This window comes from Heterocephalus glaber, unplaced genomic scaffold (assembly GCF_053883595.1).
Source record: "Heterocephalus glaber isolate CG9 unplaced genomic scaffold, H.glaber_assembly_v1.0 deba00001481, whole genome shotgun sequence".
Taxonomy (NCBI): domain Eukaryota; kingdom Metazoa; phylum Chordata; class Mammalia; order Rodentia; family Bathyergidae; genus Heterocephalus; species Heterocephalus glaber.
Window position 1 is genome coordinate 29,059,408 of NW_028258317.1, and position 23,404 is coordinate 29,082,811.

At 35.2% G+C, this 23,404-nt stretch overlaps 1 protein-coding gene and 1 long non-coding RNA gene across 2 annotated transcripts in view; one reads left to right on the forward strand and one right to left on the reverse strand.

Annotated features, from left to right (window-relative positions):
• LOC147825877 (uncharacterized) overlaps positions 1–23,404 on the forward strand; it is a 510,141-nt gene that overhangs the window by 153,423 nt on the left and 333,314 nt on the right. Inside the window, exon 4 of the long non-coding RNA XR_015440050.1 lies at positions 11,818–12,001. This is a non-coding gene — a long non-coding RNA (uncharacterized LOC147825877). The remainder of the gene's footprint in view (positions 1–11,817; positions 12,002–23,404) is intronic.
• LOC101702468 (BBSome-interacting protein 1-like) lies at positions 20,642–21,070 on the reverse strand. The gene has a single exon (XM_004838468.4). It carries the CDS (start codon positions 20,869–20,871, stop codon positions 20,656–20,658), a length of 216 nt encoding a protein of 71 aa, XP_004838525.1. The 5' UTR covers positions 20,872–21,070; the 3' UTR covers positions 20,642–20,655.

Here is a 23,404-nt window from a genome sequence, read left to right on the forward strand (position 1 = left end):
CCATATTTGAGTTTTTGGTTTGCCACTATTCCCATCTCTGCGTACCTGAAGATCTTGGTGATCATCTTCTAAGAATCTTGTGAGCACTGCTACCTCTAGTCTGCCATGATGACTGTCTTTGGAGTTATATTCTTTGAGTTCTTTAGATGTTCTTAATATTAATCCTTTGTTGAAAAGTAGCTGCAAAGATTTTTCTCCCATTGTGTAGGCTGTCTTTTTACTCTACTAATTGTTTCCCTTGCTGTCCGGAAGCCTTTTAATTTGATGCAATGCAATTTGCAATTGTTTGTTTTATTTCTTGAGCTATTGTAATTCTATTCAGGAAGTTCTTGCCTGTGCCTGAATCTTGGAGTTCTCTCAATGGTTTCTCTTAGTAGCTTCAAAATTTTGGGTCTTATATTTAGGGGTTTAATCTATTTTGAATTGATTTTGTACTGGATGCGAGATGGAGATCTAGTTTCAGTGTTCTATATATGGATAATCAGTTTCTCAGGACCATTTTTTTTTAAAAAAGAGGTTATCATTTCTCCAGTGTATATTTTTGACCTCTTTGTCAAGAATCAGATGGTTGTAGCTCTAGTTTTTTTTTTTCTGTGTCCTCTATTCTATTACATGGTGTACAAGTCAGTGTTTATTTCAGTACCATGCTATGTCCTTAAACTCTGTGTGTATGAATTGAACTAATCTGGAATTGAGGATATAAAAAAAGACATTTGTGGTAAATATGTAAAGACTTTTTTCTTATCATTATTCCCTAAATAATACTGTATAACAACTATTTACTTAGCATTTACAGTGTATTACATTTTATAAGTAACCAAAATATCATAAAGTACACAAGAAGATTATGTAGGTTATATGATAATATGATGCCACTTTGTATGAAGGATTTGCATGTCCATAAATTTTGATATTTTCAAGATGCCTTGGAACCAATCCCTGTGTATACTGAAGAACTGTTATATTTACCTTTACTATTGACTTTATATGTTTTCCCGTTACTAATTAGCATCTTTTCTTTTCATCTCAAAAAACTCTTTAATATTTCTCTTAAGGCAGGTCTTGTGGTAGTAAACTTCCTTTACTTTTGTTTATCTGAGGAAATCTTTATCTCTCTATAATTTCTGGAGGGTAGCTTTGTGGAGTAAAGTATTCTTGAATCATAGCTATTCTTTCAGCATTTTGAATATATTATGTCCCTGTTTTCTGGCTTGCAATGTTTCTGCTGAGAAATACACTGATAGCTTTATGGAGGTCTCCTTGAATGTGAAATACCTTTTTTTACATTGCTGCTTTCTATGTTTTCCATGTTTTTAATTTTTTAGTTTCATTATTGTGTACCTTGCTAAAATCTTTTTTGGTCTAATCCTAACTGGAGATCTTTGAGCTTCTTGTATTTGGATATCTATTTTTCTCCCAGATTTGGGAAAATTTCACTATTGTATATTTAAATAACCTGGCTATTCATTTCTTTCTCTTTCTTTTCTTAGATTTTAGTGAGGAAAACCTTTATTGACAGTGTCACATAAAACCTATAGAGTTTTTCATTCCTTTTTATTTTCTTCCTCTGTTTGGATATTTTGAAATGTCCTGTCTGATTCATTCTTCTGATTCATCTGTATGATGTTGGCGCTTCCTAGTGAATTTTTCATTTGACTCATTGTACTCTATAGTTCAGTCCCAGAATTGTTTCTTTTCCTTGATTGAATTTATCACTTTGTTCTTATATTATTTTCATGGTATCGAGTTATCTACCTGTGCTCTCTTATAGCTAATTGGAGTTCCTTAAAACATTTATTTGGAATTATTTGTCACACAATTAGTAGATCTCCATTTTTAAGGTTTGATTACTAGGAAGTTATCATGTACATTTTGTGATGTAGTAAGTCATATTTCCTTTGTGGTACTAGGGATTGAACCCAGGGCTTTTGCACTGACTTATTTTTTATTTTGGAAGAAAGTCTCACTCAGTCACTAAGTTACCTAGTCTGGTCCCCAACTTGAGAGTCTTCTGCTTCTGCCTTCCTGAGTACTATATTGGGATTACAGGCATACACTCCCACATGTAGCAAATATTCCTTTGTATTTTAATGTTTTTTATTTTATTGCTTTGGTATATATACAGCGAGTAGAGCAGTCATCTCTGGAAAATTGGTATAGTTTTGATCTGAAATATCTTCCAAAAGCTGATGTGTTGATCCTAAGCGGATGCTGCTATTAGGGGACATCGAAACTTTAGAGAAGTGGGGCACAGTGGAAAGAAGTCAGGTCATTTGGGGTATGCCCTTAAAGTGCTATTTGGACACTAAAGCCTTCACATGCATACCCCTTTCCTTTTTGCTTGCTGTGCAGTTAGTAGCACCCTCAACTGTGTTCTTTCACCATGATTTACTGCCTTGGCACATTCCCCAAAACAATAAGGCCAAGCATCTGTGGATTGACAACTCTAAAACCATGAGCCAAAGCAAATATTTCCTCTTTTAAGTTGTTTATCTCTGGTATTTTATCATAGCAGTGGAAATCTGAGTATGTCCAAGACTTTATGGATCATTTGTTTTGGAGAAAAGTCTTCACTTATGGGTGGACTCTGGCTGACTGGGGACTGATGGATTCAGTGACAGTGAAGATGTGCTGGAGTCCTCAGAGATCTGTCAACTAGGTCAGTATTGGAAAAGACTGCAGTTGTTTTCAAGCAGCCATGACTGTGGTTTTCCACATGTGGTCTTTGGTCACAAAGGCTGTTGGAGACTTCTTGATTGCTCTGTGGGCCCAGTCATTGCAGAGATCCCTCTTGGGGTCAGTTTCAGCTTACAGATGGGCTTATGATAATGGTGGCACAAATATCTGATGCACCACACTTATAAAAGTGTCACAGAGCTGGATCTGGAGTGCAAGTGCACAAGGAGCTATCATAGTCCCATGATCTTGGGGTGGTGGTGGTACTGATACCCGGGGGCAATGCTGCAGCATTGGTAGCAGCTTGTGAGACAAGGGTGCTTGTGGAAGAGTTGAGGAACTGGAGTCTAAGACTCAGGTATGTGGAGAGGTACTTTTACACTGATGTTCAGAGTATGGTTATGCCCACTGCAGCAATGGTGTTCTCAGTGCAGGTGCACATGGGCTAATTCTCTGTGGTGGTGGCTCCAATGTCTGAGATGCATGTGCTGATGGACAAGTAGTGGATCTGGGACCTTGAGCATAGATAGGTTTGTAGAGACTGTAGCTCTGGGATCTGGAGTGGGTATAGAGTTAGAGGTGGTGATGTCTTTGTCTCAAGGAGGCACAAAAGTGGCTCCTTCTTGATAGAGCACACAGTAGCTTCTCTCTCTCTCTCTCTGGAGTCTGTCTTCAGATGACTTTTAGTTACTCTGGTCACTGGGGTTCATGCTAATGAGCACTAAGGGCACTGTCTCTGTGAAAGGTGTGGTGGTAATGGTTTGTAGCTGCCAAGGGGGAAGGTGAGGTCCTCAGCAGCAAAGTCTGTCAAGGTTCTCTGCAAAGCAGAACCCTGAGGACTACAGTGGCACCTGCTGTGAGGCTCATTCTGATAGGCCCTGCCCTTCATCTTTGTTCCTAGCTATCTTCAGGCATCTCAGGTCTGCTGATCTCCCCAGTCATCATTTCTCTGCAGTTGGTCCAATGTATTGTTGAGAGGTTCTTAATTGGACCCTTGAGCTCTCTACACCTCAAGGCAATTTTCCTTCATGGATAGGTGACTACTCACCCTTTGTGGGAGATTAAGGCTAGTATTTCCTACTTCATAATCTTCCTCTGTTTTCTTAAATATTAGTGTAGAATAATCTTGTCATTTTAAAAAATCTCACATGCCACTGACTTGTTGAAATTGGCTAAACTGTCCTGTAGAATCTTTCATATTCTAAATTTATTTCTTGAGGCATGATCTTAATGTTTCTCTTATGCTCGATGGTATTGAAATGTGCAGTTTAATATAGAAACCATTATATTCATAATAATTTTTTTCCTAAACCTTATAGATGGTATCGTGTATTTCAAATTCACATCTGGAGACATATTTTTTGGTTTTCTCATAGTAATGATAAATGATTACTGACCATTTTAACTTTTCTTCTAATAGTGTGAATGTCTGAAAAAAGTATTTTGTTAGATCTCAAAGGTGGTAAGTTTCTATCATTCCTCTTGTGTTTGTTAAATATAATTCTTCTTACATAGAAAAATTAACACTCTCTAGGGCAAAATAGTATGGTCTATGATAGAATTGATTTCCACCTTTTCTCAAAGAACTCTCCTCCCTTTTATTCAGGAATTAGAATTAAAGACTACCATCAAGATCTTAGGGGTGCTCACGGCTCCTGAACTGCCACTGCTTCTAGGCCTTTTCAGCAGATAGATAATGTGTATGTTTACAATGAGGTAGATTAAATAATTCTACGTTAGTATTTCCAATTTAGTATTTAAGATATAGGATTTTTACCTAGCTTCTTAGACTTCTATTTTTTTGGTACCGGGGATCGAACTCGAGTCCTTGCGCTTGTGCAGCGGGCGGCGGAACCACTGAGGTAAATCCCGGGCCTCTTAGACTTCTTTGTATCCTCCTCAAACTGAAAATCCTTGTTTGTCTTGACATTAAACACAATTACTCAGTTTGTCCTATAATATGTTTAAAAAATGGAAATGTAGTTTAATAGAAATGATAATATTAGTACTAAAATTAAGTCTGTATAACATAGTTTAATAAATTCATTTCTCTATGAATGAATGAGCTTCATACTTACATGCATATGTGTGTATATATATTTCATGCTGTCTTAATGATTTCCTGTGCTCTTTCTTTGTATCTGTTGCCAATTTTTGTATTTCACATTTGGTTTTCTCATTAGATGTGCTTTCATAGGTATATCAAAACTGTGGTAGAAGTTGCAAATATTTTTCTTAATTTATCAATTTTTACTTTGCATATAGTATTTTATAATATGAAATGTTTTAGTTTAATTTTTATGTAACAAAATTTATGAAGTTGTTGCTGTTGTTTCTAGATTTTGAGTCAAAAAAAATTTTCATTCCCCCCCTGGTGCATAGGGGAATTCATCCATATTTTTTCCTTACTGCTTATGAGGTTTCTTATTCTGAGCTACTTGATATTCACACAGGTGTATAGTGTGAAGAACAGATTCAAATTTATCTTTTTTTCCATATGGCTCTTCACTTGGGAAAATATTACAACAATCTATTTTAGACCTCCATTTTTGGATGGGATGGGCTAGCTTGTGTCTTGATGAGACAAAATAAGAAACATTAATATAAAATAATTATTACAATACAAAATCAATTGTTGGAGGACATTGTTGAATTATCATGTTCTCTAGGACCTGAGGGGCCCAGATACTAGATAGAAGGGAAATGAATTATAATGGACCACATATTTTCTGCTGTCCTTTTCCTCGAGGAATTTTCCCAGGACTAGGGCTGAGAGGCTAAGTGTAAAAGAGAATAAAAGACTGAGAAGACTTTAAGTGAAAAAATTAATGTTTTGACCAACATATACTTTCATGTATCCAACATTCAGAAAATATTAGAGTATTTCATCATTTGAGAAAATTTCTTTGTACATTTTTCCAGTCAATAATCTGCAGAAGAAACTATTTGAATTTCTTTCAACATAGATTATTTTTGCCTGTTTTTAAACTTTTTATAATGGTATCATATAGCATATACTCATTTATATATTTTATATATTGTTAGATAAAATATCTTGATATTCAACTTGTTTTTATCAGAATCTGCTTTGGCTGTAGACTGGCTAACTTACTTTAAGGAAAGCAGCCCTATCCTATTATGCAATTGGTTGGGTAAATGAATATGCACTGTATTCCTTTTCTACTTATTTCTTATCCTCTGAGGTTAGTCTTTTCCATTTTGGTATCTATAGGTGACTTTATTTATACTTATTTTCAGGTATCTATACTCTTTGTAGACAGAGATTATATGTTAACTATTATCTCTAATTTTAACACACTTTTTGTTACATAATTGGCAGTTGGTATACGAAAGACTTGACTAAAGATTCTGCTTTTAATGGACTTGTCATCAATCACTATGGTGCTACAATACTACAATTGTTTGCCTTTGTATCTAATCGTCTTCTTTACCTTTAAAAATCCCTGAAATTTGTTGTCTTGGTTTGATTTGCTACTTCTCTTCTCAACAACCTGGGTAACTGCAATCCAAGCAATGAGACAATTAAATAAAAATGTATACTACTTAGACTACTAGTTGGCACAAATTGTTTAATATAGTAGGAGGGAAGAAATAGGGGACTCAAGTCTAGTTGTTCTTGGGCTACTGTCTGACACCACAGAGGCCTTACTATATTTTAAAGCTGAGGCTGTCCAAATTATAAAATGAATTTTAGTTGCTTCCAAATTATACAGTACCAGGCTTTTTCTTTACTTGTGTTTTTAAGAAAAACATTCATGGTATTATACCACTGCTGTCTTTGTAAGTACCTTAGAAAAGGGACTATGCCTTGCAGTATGTTTGTCATTCTCTATAGACTGAGCTATAGTTTTATACACACTGGACTCTCAACCCTGTAGGGAAAGGGATGGTAATGAGTGCAGAACAGAATAACAAATGGACATAACCCTTGAGGAGCTTGATATCATACAGTGTCACATAAAAGTTTATCACAACTGTCACATTTGATAGAGCAAAAGGAACAAATAGATAAAAATCAAAGAGAACATCTAGATAAAAAGAGATGAAGTAACAGAAGAGAAACCTGATTACAAGAAAAGGCTGTAACTGTATTACCAAACTCAAGGGAAAGGTTTAGAAAAATATGATAGGCCCCACTTCCAGGGAACTCAGTTTTCTCAGCAAATGGATTCTGTAATTGGAATTTTTGTTTCTTCGTTTCCTCTGGGAGTGTGTGGATGAGAGTTAATTAATGTGGTAAAATTGTGCAGTATCTGCGAATATTGTAACTTGTTAAAAAGCCAAATTGCACTACATCTGTGCAATTTGAGTGATGATATGGGAAAGAGTAAAAAGACTCAAATCTGTTCTTACTGAAGTTTCAGGCTCCAGAGTTAAGATTATATAATTGCAGAAGGAATAAAATGAAGGAAGACAGATACTTCAGATTTATGACAAATGATTATAAGCTTATTTATATAGCTTTGTACATGGATCTTACCTGCCGGGTCATTGGGACTATTTTCAAATTTGCATATCCAAGATGAATTCCACCTTCTAAGTCTCTATTCTCTTCAACTTTTTCTTTTTCATTTTTTCCAGGAGTCCTTCCAGTAACTAATATTTAGTTACAAACCACCCCAAACTTAGCAGGGTAAAATAGTTGTTTTATAATGCCCACCAATTCTGTTGGTCAGAAATTCATACAACATACTGCAGGGATGGCTTATCTTCTTTCCACAGTCTCTGGCTTCATATAGCTGGGATGAGTGTAGCAGTGGGGACAGATGTCACCCAGGGGCTTCATTATTTGAATGCCTGTTACCTGGACTAGCATGGCTCAAAGCTAGGCTCAGAACTGTGGTTGGGTTCTGAGAGGGCACCTTCTCAAGTTAGACCGTTGAAAAAAATTTTTTTTTGCTACCGGGGATCGAACTCAGGACTTTGTACTTGTGAGGCAGGCGTGATGCCACTGAGCTCAATCCCTACCCCTGAAAAAAAATTTTTAATTCATTAAGTTTATCTGTACATTTTAGGTATACAATATGATGGCATTCATCATTGGGAATTTATACCTTTACATGATATATCTTGGTTCTTAACTTTTCCCCATTTCCCTGCCCTCCCTTCAACCCCTCCACCCCTCCTTATTTTCAAAGACCTTTGTTTCTGTTTTTTCCTTTTCTCATATTTTTTTCCTTTCCCTTCTTTCATTTCCCCTACCACCCCCCACTTCCCCTTCTCCTTCCCCTTTGGACCTTTTCTTCCTATTTCACATGACCTATTTTACATTTTGGTCCTCATTTAGACTTTCAGTTTCTCACACCAGAGAAACTATTTGGTACCTACACATATGTTTCCCATTTATTTCACTTAAGAGTATGGCCTCAATGTACATCCATTTAGCTATAAATGTCTCGAGTTTCTCATTCTTTATGGCTGTGTAGCACTCCATTTTATAAAAAAACCATTTTCTGGAAAGCATATGTGTATGTGTGTCTGCATGGGTGTGCATGAGGTGCCATCCATTAGTATGTTGATTGTACCTCATCATTCTGATCTTCCACGAGTATGCAGGATTATTATTGGATCATGGTTTGCCTATGCAAGGTGGAAAGATCTTGTTGCTTAATTAGATTCATAATCCTAAACTAATTAGCTTACTAATAAATACTTTTTGTCTCAGAGGGACTTGAACAAAGATTTCTAGAGAAGGAGAAAATTCTACATTGCTCAAAACAATTCATTTTGATAAAATGATAATTGTCTTTCAAGATAGTATTTAAAAATATTTTTCCAGGGGCTGGGGTAGTAAAAATGATGCCATGGGTATATGTACTAATTCCCCAAGATGAATGTAATCATGGATTCCAAACATATACTAAGAAAAATACTTTTCTGGAGCACTTTATGTCTATGTTCAAAGATACTCATGTATTCTGGACGAAATATGATTTGGATGTGCATGTGTAGCCTTCAAGAAGCTTAGAGACTTATGAGGACAGATGTAATGTAAGCAAGTGAACACAATAGAATTATAGAGGTCCTGGTAAAACTTGGCAAAGTATATTGGGAAGACAAAATAAGGACTACAGTTGCTGTAGATACAAGAAAGTCTTAAGTGAGGAAGTGACACAAAATATGACTTGAATATGAATGAATACATTTTCTGAGTGAAATAGGAAGAAAGAGAATTACACTTGTAGAAACAACATGTGCAAGGGAATAGGACTACTTGGGAACAGTAGTATCTTCCTGGAGATGGAATATATAGAGTAAGCAGGCTTAGGGAGTAGAAGCACCAAAGAAAGGAAAAGACCAGATGTAGAAAAGCTTGTGTGCGTGTATCAGTTTTAACTTTGTGTATTAAAGGAACTCAAAGAGAATTTAATCAACATCATATTGCAAGGCCAAAACTATATTTTACTAATGATCATTTTGGCTGCATTATGGAGAATACATTAGAAGTCTATTGAGAGGCAACTTCAGAGAAGTTCAGTCTACCAACATGTAATAAATACAATCTCCAAAAACTGAGTGTGGAAGGGTTATCTTTGGGAACATCTCCAATACTTTCCACCTTTGTGTGTGTGTGTTCACAGTGAAAATGCATGAGGCATGGTGCAGTACCAGTAGCTATTTCTGTCTACACCTAAGTCTAAAATTCATACCTTTAGGCTTACCTCTTGCTACACAAAGTAGACCAGTAGGATAACAAGGAGGACCAAGGAAAAGAAACAATTCCAAAAATGAAGCAAAGACTGGAGTAGTCAAACATGAATTATAAAAGCACACAAATCTCTAATTCTGAATTCCTACATGACAACAAAGGGCTAGAATATTTATGGACAAGAGATCACCAAAAGACTCTATGTGAAAAGAATTCAATAAATGTAATATGTTCAGAGGAAAATCCACAGCTAAGAAAGAAAAGCCCAGTATGAGATATCTGCTGAGGTAGGCCAATCTGACTTAATTGATGAAGTTTTAAGCAATAATCTGGAAAGACAGGGGAGTTAAGAAAAAATAGGTAATTAGAAATATATTATCCTTGGAAGCAGGAAATATTGCATTGACTTCTCCTTAATAAAATGTTAATGGGCTTCTCAGAAGAGTTGTTGGCTTAAAATTTGGGGACTTAGACTTTGTGAAGAAACCAAGGCTTTCACAAAATTATCAAACGATTGGCAAAGGAAAATGACTCAGGACTTAACTTTAAAGATGCTAATACTAGCCGTAAGAAAGACTTCAAGATAAATGAACTTAAAGACAATTTAATGAACATATGCCAATGAAATTAATAGAAAAATTATTGGTGTGTGTATTAATGAAAGTATATTTATAATTTTGTGGAAAATGAAGTTGAAAATAAGACACAAAGAAATCAGGGGCTTCGCTATGAATTAAGAAACTCCTCGAAATGTAGCTGAGTTGAATATTTAACCCAATTTATTATCTGTATAGTTAAATGAATCTCTAAAATTCTGAGATTAGGGCCAACAATTTTTTATATCTAGAAATTTGAATGTTTACATTTTTCAGAAGTGATATATTCTGTAATATAAGGTACCCTAACCAAATTTAATAGAGAATTATGAGTAAACTAGATTAATGCACAGACTTATCCTGAGCAATTTAGCTTCCGTGCAAACTGATATACTTATGTCAGCTGATCTGCTCAGCGTGGTACAGGAAAAGCTCTGTGGGCAGGCAACCTAGATTCAGAAGACTGGTTGACAAGCTTATCATAGGAAAAACTAGAATAAGTGGTATCACTTAAATAGCCGACATCTTACAAACTTTATAGCTTGAGTCTGTCAAGCAATACAAGCAGACCACAACACCAAACCAATCTTGTTGCCTCTTCACGGCATGTTCTTCTATGAATGAGGCTAACGACATATTTATAAATGTTTCCCTTTGGATTCTTTTGCTGCGCACTCCAAAAACCATTTCTCTTTCTAGTTTAGGCAAATGTTAGAAGAAAGGATGGAAGATCTAAGATATTTTAAAAATGAGTTTATTACAAACTAAAGAGAGCGAAGAAGTAGGTGTTACTTAGGTTTTGAGCTAAGTTAAGCTTGAAGGTTGAACAGATATTATAACATCACCAGTTGGAAAAGCATCAGGATTGCTAGAATAGCTTAGAGCTGAGGGAAATACCAGCTTACGGTGGCAGGTAGCTATGGTGTTAGTAGTTTTGACTCGAACCCATAGAGATGGATGGGAGAAAGTCTTTTTCCTTTGGAGAAAAAATGGGGAAACTTGAGTGTTAAAGAAAGATGAGAGGATGGTGTAAAAACCTGAGTCAGAAAGAAGAAAATACTTAGAGAAATTTTGGGTAAGAACCTGTGTGGTTTTGATTAAAGATGCTTTCAACTCTGAACAACCTAGACTATTTATAAAAGTTTTTTTCATTGCTAATAGTCCATTTGATCCACATCATGGAAGGACCATACTTGGTCAAGAGCTAGAAAATCAAAATTTAAACCTAGTAACCAAGATACTAAATATGAAGTTCACAGACAATCGTATGTGATGTTACCTGGTATATATATCCAAGGGTATATCTGAGTCACAACAAAATGGATTAAAGTGGTGGTACATCTTCTCAAGCTGGTCATACCCTAGGTCTGGCATATAATAGATGTGCAACAATTTTGAAAGAATGAATAAATGAATACTGGATGTTTCTGCACTGATGTAAGCTACATCATATTGTAGGAGCCTTCCTGTACTGCTATACATGGAAGAGAATATCAATTATCATACAAAGATGAAGTCATCATGACTATACGTCCACAAAATGAGTGAGAATATTTGACTTATATTCTCATTCAGAAGATGCTTTCTTTGTTAAAGGGATTTGAATTGAACATGACTTCTGTCAAAGGAATGAGGAACTCATGTCCAACACCAATTGCATGGGTCCCTCGGGTGTGGGAGATGAACTATGGTGCTAAGTAAACAGTGACATATTCTTCTGAGCATGTCAAGTGGACCAAAGTCTTGTTAGAAACAAAATTAATAAAACTAGTACTTAGATTTAACTCTGGGTTTTTATAAAGAGACTATAAATAAGTACTGAGATCAAAAGAACGCCAGCAAACCAACAACAAACATGTTTTTTTTTTTTTCCAGTTAAGAATGGCGTATATAAACAGCACATGTAGCCCACAAAGGAAAGTTAGGAATACATATTATAAGGAGAGGAAACCATGCTGGATGAGAACAACAATTTGACCCACTGGAAAATGTCTTCATTAGCCTCTTAGTGGAGAGGAACTGTATGTGTTTTCCACAACTGTCGCCATAATAATTGCATGTGAGTATGCTCAAGTTAATTATTCAATTAATTGTAGGTAGTTTTCATTCTAGAAATAAAGACATTTTCAATAAATTCCTCTAGAATTTTCATAAGTATTAGTTGAAAACAACAGCAACACACATAATAATAATCGGAAACTCTTAAGCATTGATTTAAATAGGATTGTGGATTAAGGAAATGACTAGAGACTGAAATCAAGGTTTTTGAATCTCAGTGGAAAAACCTGAGCCGGCCACAACAATTACAGAATGTTGTTTTTATTCAGCTTTTGTCCTCAGAGTGTTAGATTTTGTTTAAAAGATACAGTCATCAGAAGCAGCAATTGACCTACCCAAAATTGGGGACCTTTGAGGGTAGATGAAGGACTGACATGGGCTAGAGTTTAGGTCAAGACAGTGGATTGAAAGTTGAACCTGCCATTCTGGACATTATGGAAAAAGGTTGTATTGGCTTGCATGTGTTTCTAGGCCTTTGCCAAGAAACTAAAGGGTAAATTCAAGACCCAACCCTGAAACATGTATTTTGGATGTGACTTTAAATCTTCTTAGGTAGGAATATAGGGTTCCAGTTAGCTGTTGTGTCTGGCTGTCTTGGCTCCAGATTCAGTGTACCCAGAAGCCATTAAATGGCCATTGTCAATCAGCCCTAGGAAAAAGTGAAATCCAGATCTTATTTGGTGGACTTGAGATACGGACTCTGGTGCCAATTAAAAAATCTTCATATTTTACAAGTAAGCAGGAGTAGGAAGTCTTTGGCTTGATAGCAGATATGAGAATTCTATAAAAAGAGCAAAATGATTGCTTCTGATACAGTAGAGTAAGTGCTGGGAACTGATTCACTCATGCTATCAAGGGCTTAAAGCTTTGCTATTTATTATTAGCTATATGCTATAAAACCTTTTGTTTACAAATCATTTAAATTAGTTTTTCCTCCCAAGGGCAGCCAGTTAGCTCACAAACTAAGGAGGAAAGAACAGCTGAAACAGGTTAAAAGACTACACAGAGTTCTGTGGCAAAGCTGTGGGGGCAGAGCTGCAATGAAAACAGAAGTCCCAGGAGTCTTCTCTTAGCCCACTGAGTCACTGAGCTGTTCAGAGTCACCATGCTGCTCCTTCAACTAGGTTTGTGATTCTTAAAGCAACTCTCGCCTCAGGCAGTTTAGAGATGATCTATTCGATGTCCACAACTATAAATAATCTCTTAGCAAAATGTATTTGAGCTGCGGAGTAAGTAATAGAGTTAAAATGCCTTCATTTGACTCTTGAATCAGGTAAAAGTGATTTTTCTTAAACCTCCCATATACTCGGTGTACAGCTTCTCCAGAGGCCTGTCAAACCTCTAGAATGTTCCAGGAAAGATAGTTTGTATTTGATCTTTAAATATGCTTATTTCTGGCCTTGGCTGACTAGAATAATGGTCTGTGAAATGTAAGCATGAGACAGTGAATTAAGATAAATGTTCCACATTTGACTCCCACACTGACAGCTCACCTCCAAAAACCCATATGCTTTTTGACTTACTTTGTTTTCATTTTAATCAGTAAGGCTATTTAATAGCATAAGAAAAAGTTTTTATTCCTTTTAGGTATTACCAAAATTTGGAATATGAAGATATTTGGAGATTTTTAAATCATATAGTTGATAGGTTTTGAGATGGATTTTTTCTATGATATATGAAGATATTAAGGCTAATTTTGATTTTTATCTTTTGGTATATACCATTTTTACTGTTATCTTCTTGGACTGAAAGCATGTGCTTTCACCCACATTATATTTTAAAATCCTAACCCCAAATATGATGGTATTAGGAGGGTCTTCGGGAATAACTAGGTTATGAGCATGGATTAGTGCTCCTCAGTGGGATGAGTGCTCTTAGTGAAAGAAACCCTGGAGCGCTCTCATGCTCTTTCTCCCACGTGAAAGTGTAATGAGAAGTTGGCCTTCTGCAACTTTGTGGAGCGCCCTAGGAAAAAAATCTGTTTTTTTGAATTTTTGAAGCAAAACATTTATTGGTACATTTTAGATATACGTATGGTAACATTCATCATAGGGAATTTTTACCTGTACATGATATATCTTGCTTCTTCTTTTGTGTTTTATATGTTTAATGCAATCATAGTTATCTTTCTTTTTGCTTTACTTAGCTTCTCCTTCCTGGCTGCTGGAAACTTCCTTCCCCATATTAATATCTTACCTAGGAATATTTTTACTTACAGCCCCTTGCCTCAAATTCCAAAAACACTCTTTTCTTTTCTTTCACTTCTGTTAAAGTGCTCATTTTCTCTGGGGATTATCTCAAGAAGAGTTTAGGAGGGAGGTAATCTAAGATAGCAATGCACTCTCCATAAAGGACCTAATTGTTAAACTAATTCCCTTAGAGTTATTTACCTTTCAAAATGGGCTTGTTAACCCAAATGAATCTTTTTTGGTAGAACTTCACACCTGAGAAGAGGGAAAGCAACATACTCAAGGAGTGAGGAGAAAGGATTTTAGGGCAATAGAATTCCTATTCTAGCCCTAGCCTTGTAGTTTGTTATATGGATTTATAAATGAGACTAGATAACTGCAAATATTGATGAAATTGTTTCTAATTTTAGCAATACTCTCTTGTAGAATACTGGCCAATTTAAATAGGTAATTATTAGACAATACAGATAGAGCTTTAATAAAGGACATATGGTCCGTTGCATTTGTGTCTAACTTAGTCATAAAGTGGGAACTTAGGAACTCATAAATAGATTATTTGTTTTTTCTCTAACGAACTTTATGTTATCTGCCATGTTTGATATGGTACCACTTTCATGTTGCTTCATTTCACACAATAGATCACTGGTGAGTTAGAAGACACAGTAGAAATAACTTCTATTGTTTAGTAGTGGTTTTCTCTCCCTCTTCTACCAGTATGTGGCTGAGTTGTTGACATCTACTATTTGTGATTTAGATTCTAATAAGAATGGGATATAAAATAATACTAGGCTGCAGTTTTCTCACAATCGGGATTGGATGACAGGACATTTTCAAGGAAACTGGCTAAGAGCTGTCAACTATGGGGAGATGGAAAGACGACAAACTTCATTTCCTTTATATTTTTTTCCTAAGAACATGTAGGATTGGTCTTAGGTAAAATGGAAAACTTTGGATTTCTAGTACTAGGGTTTTAGTTCATTGTTCAACCTCTATTGAGTAGGTAGAAAAACTTAATAAAGAACAAGACCAATTTGGTTTTCAGGAACTTGAGAAAATTTATTATGTTTGTGAAGCCAACAAACCTCATGGGAGACAGGCAATAGGCTGATTTAAAATTGTTTTAAAGCAATGTATGTTGGATCTAGGACATCTATAGATTATATAAAACACCTCTCTCCTTTAAAATTAACTCCACTTAAGTAATTTGGCCTCAATCTACCAGTATTACTTGAAAGATTGTTATGTAGAGGAAAATATTTACAAGCGATATAAGAAGAGTCAATAACTTTGACCTTCAGTTGGAATATGTTTGTCTTAGGATATCTCTATCCACGTTCTCCTTATGGACTGTTTACATTTTAAAGTGTTCAGTTCTTTCTTATAAAGACTAGATTTCTAAAAGTATCGGGAGAAAGTATGTGGCTTGTATTCTTCCTTATGGATAACAATAATGGGTCATATAAACAAAAACTGATTAAACTTCAGTTATCTACTCTAGAAGGCAAAAGTCATGTAAGGAGATAAGGCAGAAAAGATTATTTCTAGTTGTCCACGTTTAATAGATGAAGAAATTTAAAGACTTAGAATTACTTAAGACCAGATGGTAGAGAATGCAATTATAAAGAAAACAAGGGGAATAATTGGTACATATTTGTCTTTAAACCCCAGCTGCTTCCAGGTAGTAGTCTAGTCCCTAAAATAACTGATGTCCAACATTTTTCTATGTACAGATGGTTCCAGGAAGGCCAGATTTACCTGAAAGAGAGTCACTTGTAGAACTTGGGATTCCTGAAAACGTATTTATGCTTAGTGATCACTGGAAAAATTTTGCAACGTTCTTAGCCAAAGCAGATAATACAAGTTACCTAATCACAATATTTCTTCCCCAGGGATTTGCTAGGTTATTCTCTGAGTTGTATGGCCTCTTAAGCAGGTCTAGAAACCGCTGATCTGGGATGGGGAGGGAGACAGAGTCTAGAATAAATAACATTTTCTTTCTTGCATTGTCTGATAATCATTGCAGATGTTGACTTTTACTTCTGGTTGATGAACAGATCTCCCACTACTGTCTCTGCTCACATATCATATATGCTATCATTCAACTCAAGGAAAAAATAGATTTTGATTATAATTGCATGTTACAAGCATTTTGATATCTCCTTTCTATTCCTAGACTAAAATTACTCGACTCAATAATACTTTACAACTTTTATCTTTCTTGATAGTACTTACACTCTTTCAAATTATATAGTTTATTCACCTACTTGTTTATGGCTTATATGCCCCAAAAGAACGTAGGTTATAAAAACGCAGAAACATGGCTGTCTTATTTGCTACCACATTCTGAGTATCTAGAACAGTTTTTGGTCCACGGGGGGGAACAAAAATTGGTCAGATCAAAGCTGTAAGAATTGTCCTTTGCTGAATGGATAAATCAAAATCCAAGGCCATTCTTTGTATCCTAATCTGACTTGATTTCCCAAGAGAATCAACACAGTTTGTCAACCTTTTCTAACGAAACAGAGTATGCCCTTGAGTTCCATGACAAGACCATTTTGGCCTTGGCTACTTTTAAGTCCCTTCTCCTAGCTTTGCTTCTATTGACCTTTAGATTTTGGAGCTCTCTAGGGCTCTGACCCAAATCCTCTTCTCTTTCTTTTGGTACCGGGGAAGGCAGGCAGCGAAACCACTGAGCTAAATCCCAGGCCCTCCTCTTCTCTTTCTTACATTACATCCTAGGTGAGATATCATGTATTTCCTTGGCTTTAATTATCCTTCATATGCAGGCCACTTTTGAATACATGAATTAATCCAGGAGATCTTCTGTGGAGTCCAGACTTAAATGTATAGCTGCCTGCTTGTTCTGCACTTGAATTTCTTACAGGTTTCTTAAAATTAACTTTTAAAAATTAAATTCTTAAACATTCATCCAGCCACCCCCAGTAACCAGTCAGCCAGCAAAATGAACAAACAAAACAATAATCAAATAAAACCTGTCCTTTTCCCATCTTAATCAGCTTCGTAAATGGTACCACCTCCCACTCAGTGGCTCAGAGCAGAAACCTAGGAGTCATTCTTGAGTCATGCTTTTTCTTAACTTCTAGAATTACTTTATCTGGATCTTCTTTTGTTTCTACCTCCAAAATATATCTGGGAATTTTTCTTAACTTTCTTAATTTAAGCTCTTAACTTACTGTACCTTACACTGGCATGTGAAGCCCTAAAAGATTTCATTCCAGCTCCTCTTTCAACTTCCTTCTTTACTTATCATCCTAAAACCATACTGACCCCTCTTTCCATTCTTTGTAATTGTTTAACTCTTTCCAGCATCAGAATTATTTTCACTTATGCTTTTTCTGTTCATGATTCAGCTGAATTCTTCTCATCCATTCAGGTCTCAACTAGGAGAATCTTCATATACTCCTTATACTAATGCTACATTCTTTATCTCTGGACTGTGTTCATGTGAAACTAAATTGTGGCAATCATCAGAACTATTCACTGCATATATTTTACTTTCTTCCATCTGAGCATGTTGAGCTGCATTTCTTCACCTTTTAGGATTTAGATGTGACCATGTGACTTGCTTTGCACAATGAAATATAAGCAGAAAAGCTACAAGCCACTTAAAAGCAGAAATTTTAAGTCTACAATGGGATTTGTTAGCAGTCAGTTCCCTCTTGTATGAAGCTTAGAAGAGGCACATGTTGCCCCTGTGTGACAAATATGTATAGACCTTCTTGAAGACCTGCTTCAGCAAGTTGCATAAGTGGGAAAGAAGCTTTGCTTGTGTGAAATCATTGAGATTTTGGGAGTGCTCATTACCACATTATAAGGTAGCCTATCTGGACCAATGCACATACTAGTTTGCTTGTTTTATTTCTGTATACTTCTCCTACCATATGATCAAATCTGTATGAGCAAGGAAACATGCTTATTTGACCCAAGAATACCTATTTACTAAATAATTAAGTGCATAACACAATTGATACTTTAAAATGATTTTGAGTGGATGAAAGTACAAATCAAATCAAATTAATTGGTAATGTATCTCAAATATGTCATCAATATTTTATGAAGTTATTAGAGATAGTAATGATAATATAGATTTATACAGTACTTCACAAAAATCTCATAAAATGTATTCACCCGTTAAAAAGTCTATAGTGCTTCTATATTTGGTATATGTGGTAAAGTCTAAAACGTACAATGTATAGATAAAAGCATAATGTTCACCTCAACTAATTGTTAAGGAGGCTGGACAGTATGGTGACAATAATTAATTGAAGGTAAATGCTATAAAATAGGTCTTATTATAGCTCCATGTTCCTCATATGGACCTTATGGTGTAGGACTCCTGCGGGTTATGTTCCTGACTTAAGAGTAAAAGGACATCACCTCTCTAAAAGGATTGTAACAGGGCTAGGCCTAAGAGTGAGTTGAAGATAGTGGTAGAAAAGGGAGTAACCCTAATGTTTTGTTTAGGTACCATAGATTTCATCAGACATCTAGGACTTAAAGAATTTTTGCAAAAGGCAGAGTTTAAGAAAAAAACTGGTATACAAGGACCTGGATTTGATCCCACCTCTACCTTCTCCCCTTGAAAGAACCCCTGAGAACCAAACAAAAATCACGTTATCATTAATGAGGTTCTTTAGCTAGCCTTATGCCAATTTCTTCCCAAAACAAAGAAAGCACTAAATCAGGTAACTCAGGCAAATAGACATGACAAATTCCATTTTTCCTATGAGAAAATTAAGATTCATAAATTATGTCAAATGAGTGATACAGCTGAAGATCAAACCCAGACTTTTGTGCAGCCTCATAGTCATTTAGTAGGAGAGTTGCTTATGAACTATTTAGCCTGTAACATACTACCTTCTTTAGTATTTTCCTTGGACAATAGTTCTAACTAAATCTGTGTGCCTGGAGGCCATTTTTTTGGCCAAAGGAAATCATGCTATCAGATTGTGTGTGTAATTCTCCGTTGCTTAAATTAATAATACTCCAATATAAATATAATTCCAAATATAACACTATTATTATGTAATGGCAATCTTGGAGTGCTTAGTGTAAAAGTCAGCAACCATAAATAGGGAGCTGACTTTCACAGTTACACTAGTTAGTGAGTAGGTCAACCCTAGCTATGTATTTGCTCCATTGGCCTTCTGTAGCACCTGCTCATGTCTGCCACCAGGAGGCAGCATATATATGGCAGTAGCCTTTAGCCTTTTTAATGACAAATGTACAAATTATTTCAGCTTCCTAGGGAAGACAGTGTTTTAGGAAGCTTGATGGCTGTAAACACATATAAAATAGGCCATAGAATTAATGCCTATTTAACGCAACATTGGCATTTTACATACTTTTTTCTACCCTAGTTTATGTTTTAGACATATTGGTTCAAATTTTGATGAAAAGACTCAGGAAAAAAGGCAGTGATAACAAAACTTGAGACAAGTTTTTGACTTGACTGAATTGTAGTTGATTAGTAGCACTCAGACTTGAACCCTAAAGATTTCCTCTCTGTCCTATACTGTCTTCTCATTTCTTCTGACAACGCTAGGTACCTTAACTGTTACTTCTGATTTAAAAATTAGTCTTTCTCACTAATAGTAATAAGTACTTACAAAAACACGGGAAGTGACTGAACTTGTTTTCTCATTTGGAAAAATAAAAGATGTAATGGTATCTGTTTCACAAAGGCAAAAGTAGAATGATAGATGTAAATGTGTTTTGTAAAACATAAAGGAGCCTATAGTTTCTATTTATATAGAAATGTGTTAAATATAGGCATAATGATGACTACTTCTCAAGCTCATACAAAATTTGAGAAAACTAATAAGATTATAACACTCCCCGGCTTATTCACAAATAATTGGTATGTAATGTGATACATAATTAATGATAACTCATTTGTTTTTATTTGTGCTCAGTTCATGGAGGCATTATCTTTTACTGTTGGATTAAAAATTGCTTTTGAAAATGATCAGACTGGGAAATAATCATTGATTTTATAGACCACATACCTAGGCACACAAATAATAGAATTCCTAGGATGTCATATTATCTCTGAGATACTGAACTTTTGTATCTCAAGATGTCATGAATTTACTGAAGGTAGTCTCAGCAGCTTCGGGATGGTAAGATAGAATTTAGAGTTGAGTTGGTTGTAAAATTACAAGACCAGCTGTTAATAATGATGGGATAGGGAGAGTTGTTAATGCTAAGAAAAACTGGCAAAGGAAACTTTAAAAATTCCAGTTTGTAAATGTGAAAGGATAAAATAGGTGGGATTTTAAGAAGCATTTATATTTTGTCTTCCATAAAAGAAGCTGTATTAAGGTTCTACTACAGTCCTCTGATTCCTAAGTATCACTATTTAATAAATAGTGCAATATTCTCTTTTTTTTTTTTTTTTTTTTTTTTTTTTTTTAAGGTAGGGTGCTCTGAAGCAGTAAGTTTATTAGTCAGTAGGCTTTTTCCTGTTTTTCTTTACTGCCATTTCCTGTTGGCGAAGGGTATCTTGTGCTGCTTGCTGCATTTTCTCCAGTTTTTCCAGAGTCATAGATTTTAAGGGTAAAAGTTTGGGTTTACACAGCACCATCGTGGTTACATCTTCCACAGACAATTGGCCTTGTTTTGGAAGAACCTCTCGGAACGTTGACTTCACATCTGCCATGTTGTCGATAGTCAGTTTTCCTGAAAGTTCTGCTCTCTTTTTTTTTTCCGAAGCTTTAGGCTTCCAATCTGGTATTATCAAGATGACTCAAAGTTCTTGACTCAAGCCTACAGAAAGAACGCAGAGGTGAGGGAATCATCTTTTTCTTTTATAGTTGGCGTGGAAAGATTCCTCAAGCTCTGGAATTCTCCAGAGGTCAGTGACCGGAGTACTGTGCTTAGTCGGGGCTTGCGAGGCGCGCTCAGAGCTCCATTTTGTAGGAGTTAGGGGATCCGCCCCTCCGGCCGCTCCAGCCCTGTCCGGCGGCTCCCGGCCCGCAGGCTCCAGCCCCAGTCAGGGCGCTCCTGGCCCCGCAGGCTGCTCTAGCCGGGCCAGGGAAACCCGCCAATAGTGCAATATTCTGTACCAGGACTACTTCTTCAAATAATTATAAAATACCATTAGTCATCTTTTCAAATCTATAGATTGAGTACTCAGCACATACACATATAATGGTAGTAACAATACATGATGTACAGTAAATACCAAATGATATGAATGATATGAGAAATGAATAGCTTGGAAGAAGAAATACTTGAATAGGGTGATATTTAAGCTAATAAAATTGGACAGAGTTTATTAGCTACCCATATGTATTTTAAACTCTTTTTTCTATTAGTTACCTTTCATTTTGAGTTGTAAGGATTCTTCATAAATTATAGACACAAGACATTTAACAGATAAATATTTACAAATATTTTCTACCAGTCCATTGGATTATTTTTAAATTTTCTTAACAGTTTCTCTTGAAACATAAAAGATTTAATTCTGATGGTGTTGAATTGATCACTTTTTTGGATCATTCTCTGGGTATTGTATTTCAGAACTCTTTGATTAGAATCAAGGACAAAAAGATTTTTCTCCTATGTATTCTTCTAAAAGCCTTATCATTTCAGCTGTTATATTTAGATATATTATCCATTTTGAGTTAATTTTATGGATAGTATGAGGTAAAGGTCTAAATTCATCTTTTTCCATGTGGCTATCCAATTATCTCAGCACCATTTGTTGAAAAGACTATTTTCCCCCCATGGAATTGCCTTGGCACCTCCCTTGAAGATCAATTAACCATAAATGTTAAGGATTTGCTTCTGGACTCCCAATTCTGTTTCTTTGATTTATATATCTTTTCTTTTTCCAGTTTTACATTATTTTGATTACTGTACAATTATAGTAAGGTTTGAATTAAAAGTATGAATCCTTCAACTTTGTTCTTTTTCAAAGTGATTTTAAAAACAGACTTTCAATTTCTGCAAAAATGTGGAAACTCACCCATTTTTATTTTGATAGTGATTACTTTGAACCTGTAGATTAATTTGAGGAGAATTGCTACCTTGACAATATTGCATACGAATATGTATTCCTTCTACATTTACTGACCTCTTTTCATTTGTCTCAGCAAAGTTTTATAGTTTTCACTGTGCAAGATTTGTACTCTTATTAAATGCAATCCTATTTTTTTCTTTTGCAGGGTTTTGCAAATTTTATTTCTTAATTTCTTAATTTTACATGTTAGTGGTTAATTACTGATATATAGAAACTTTATTGATATTTTTACATTTGTCTTATGTCATTTGACCTTGATGAATTTATTAATTCTAGTGTTTTCTTAAAAGAATGTGGATTTCTTAGTGTATTTCACATGCTGTGTCATATTGTTTACCAATATAATTTAATTTTTATTTTTTGGGGGTACTAGTGATTAAATCCAGGGTCTCCGCACTGAGATACATCTCCAGTGACTACTTAATTTTGATACAGAATCTTGCTAAGTCAATAAGTCACCCAGACTTAGTTTGTACTTGCAATCCTCTAGCCTCAGCCCCCCAGAGTGCTGGTATTACAGTCATGTGCCACCACGCCTGTCCTACAAGTATAGTTATTTTTTTGTACCGGGGGTTGAACTCTGGACCTTGTGCTTGTGAGGCAAGTTATAGTTTTAATTCCTCCTTTCCAACGTGAGTTCTTCTAATTTATTTATAGCTGCTCACTGTAAGTTTGAATAGAAATGATGAAAGCGAACATCTTTGCCTTGTGCCACTATGAAGGGAAAAAATTCTGTCTTTCATCATTAAGTATATTAGTTGTAGATTTTTCATAGGTATTCTTTATCAGTTTGTGGAAAGTCCTTTAAATTTTTAGTTTGTTTATAGATTTTGATCCTGATTGAGTATGATTTTTTCAAATAATTTTATGTCTATTGAGATGATTATGCATTTTTGTCTTTTATTCTTTTAATATAATAATTTAATTACTTAAGCAAGTTTTTACTTGTGGAATTAATCCTACATGGTTATATGATATAATTTTCTCATATGTTTGAAGATTTGTATTACTAATGCTTTGTTGAGAAATTATGCATCTATTTCAAAGGTAAGCAAACTGTTTCACAGTCAGATTATAACATTATTAAGTCATCCAATCCATGTACTTATATATTTTTGATTTATTTATATTTTTCCTGATTCTTTTTTTACTGTTTTCAAATTTTCCT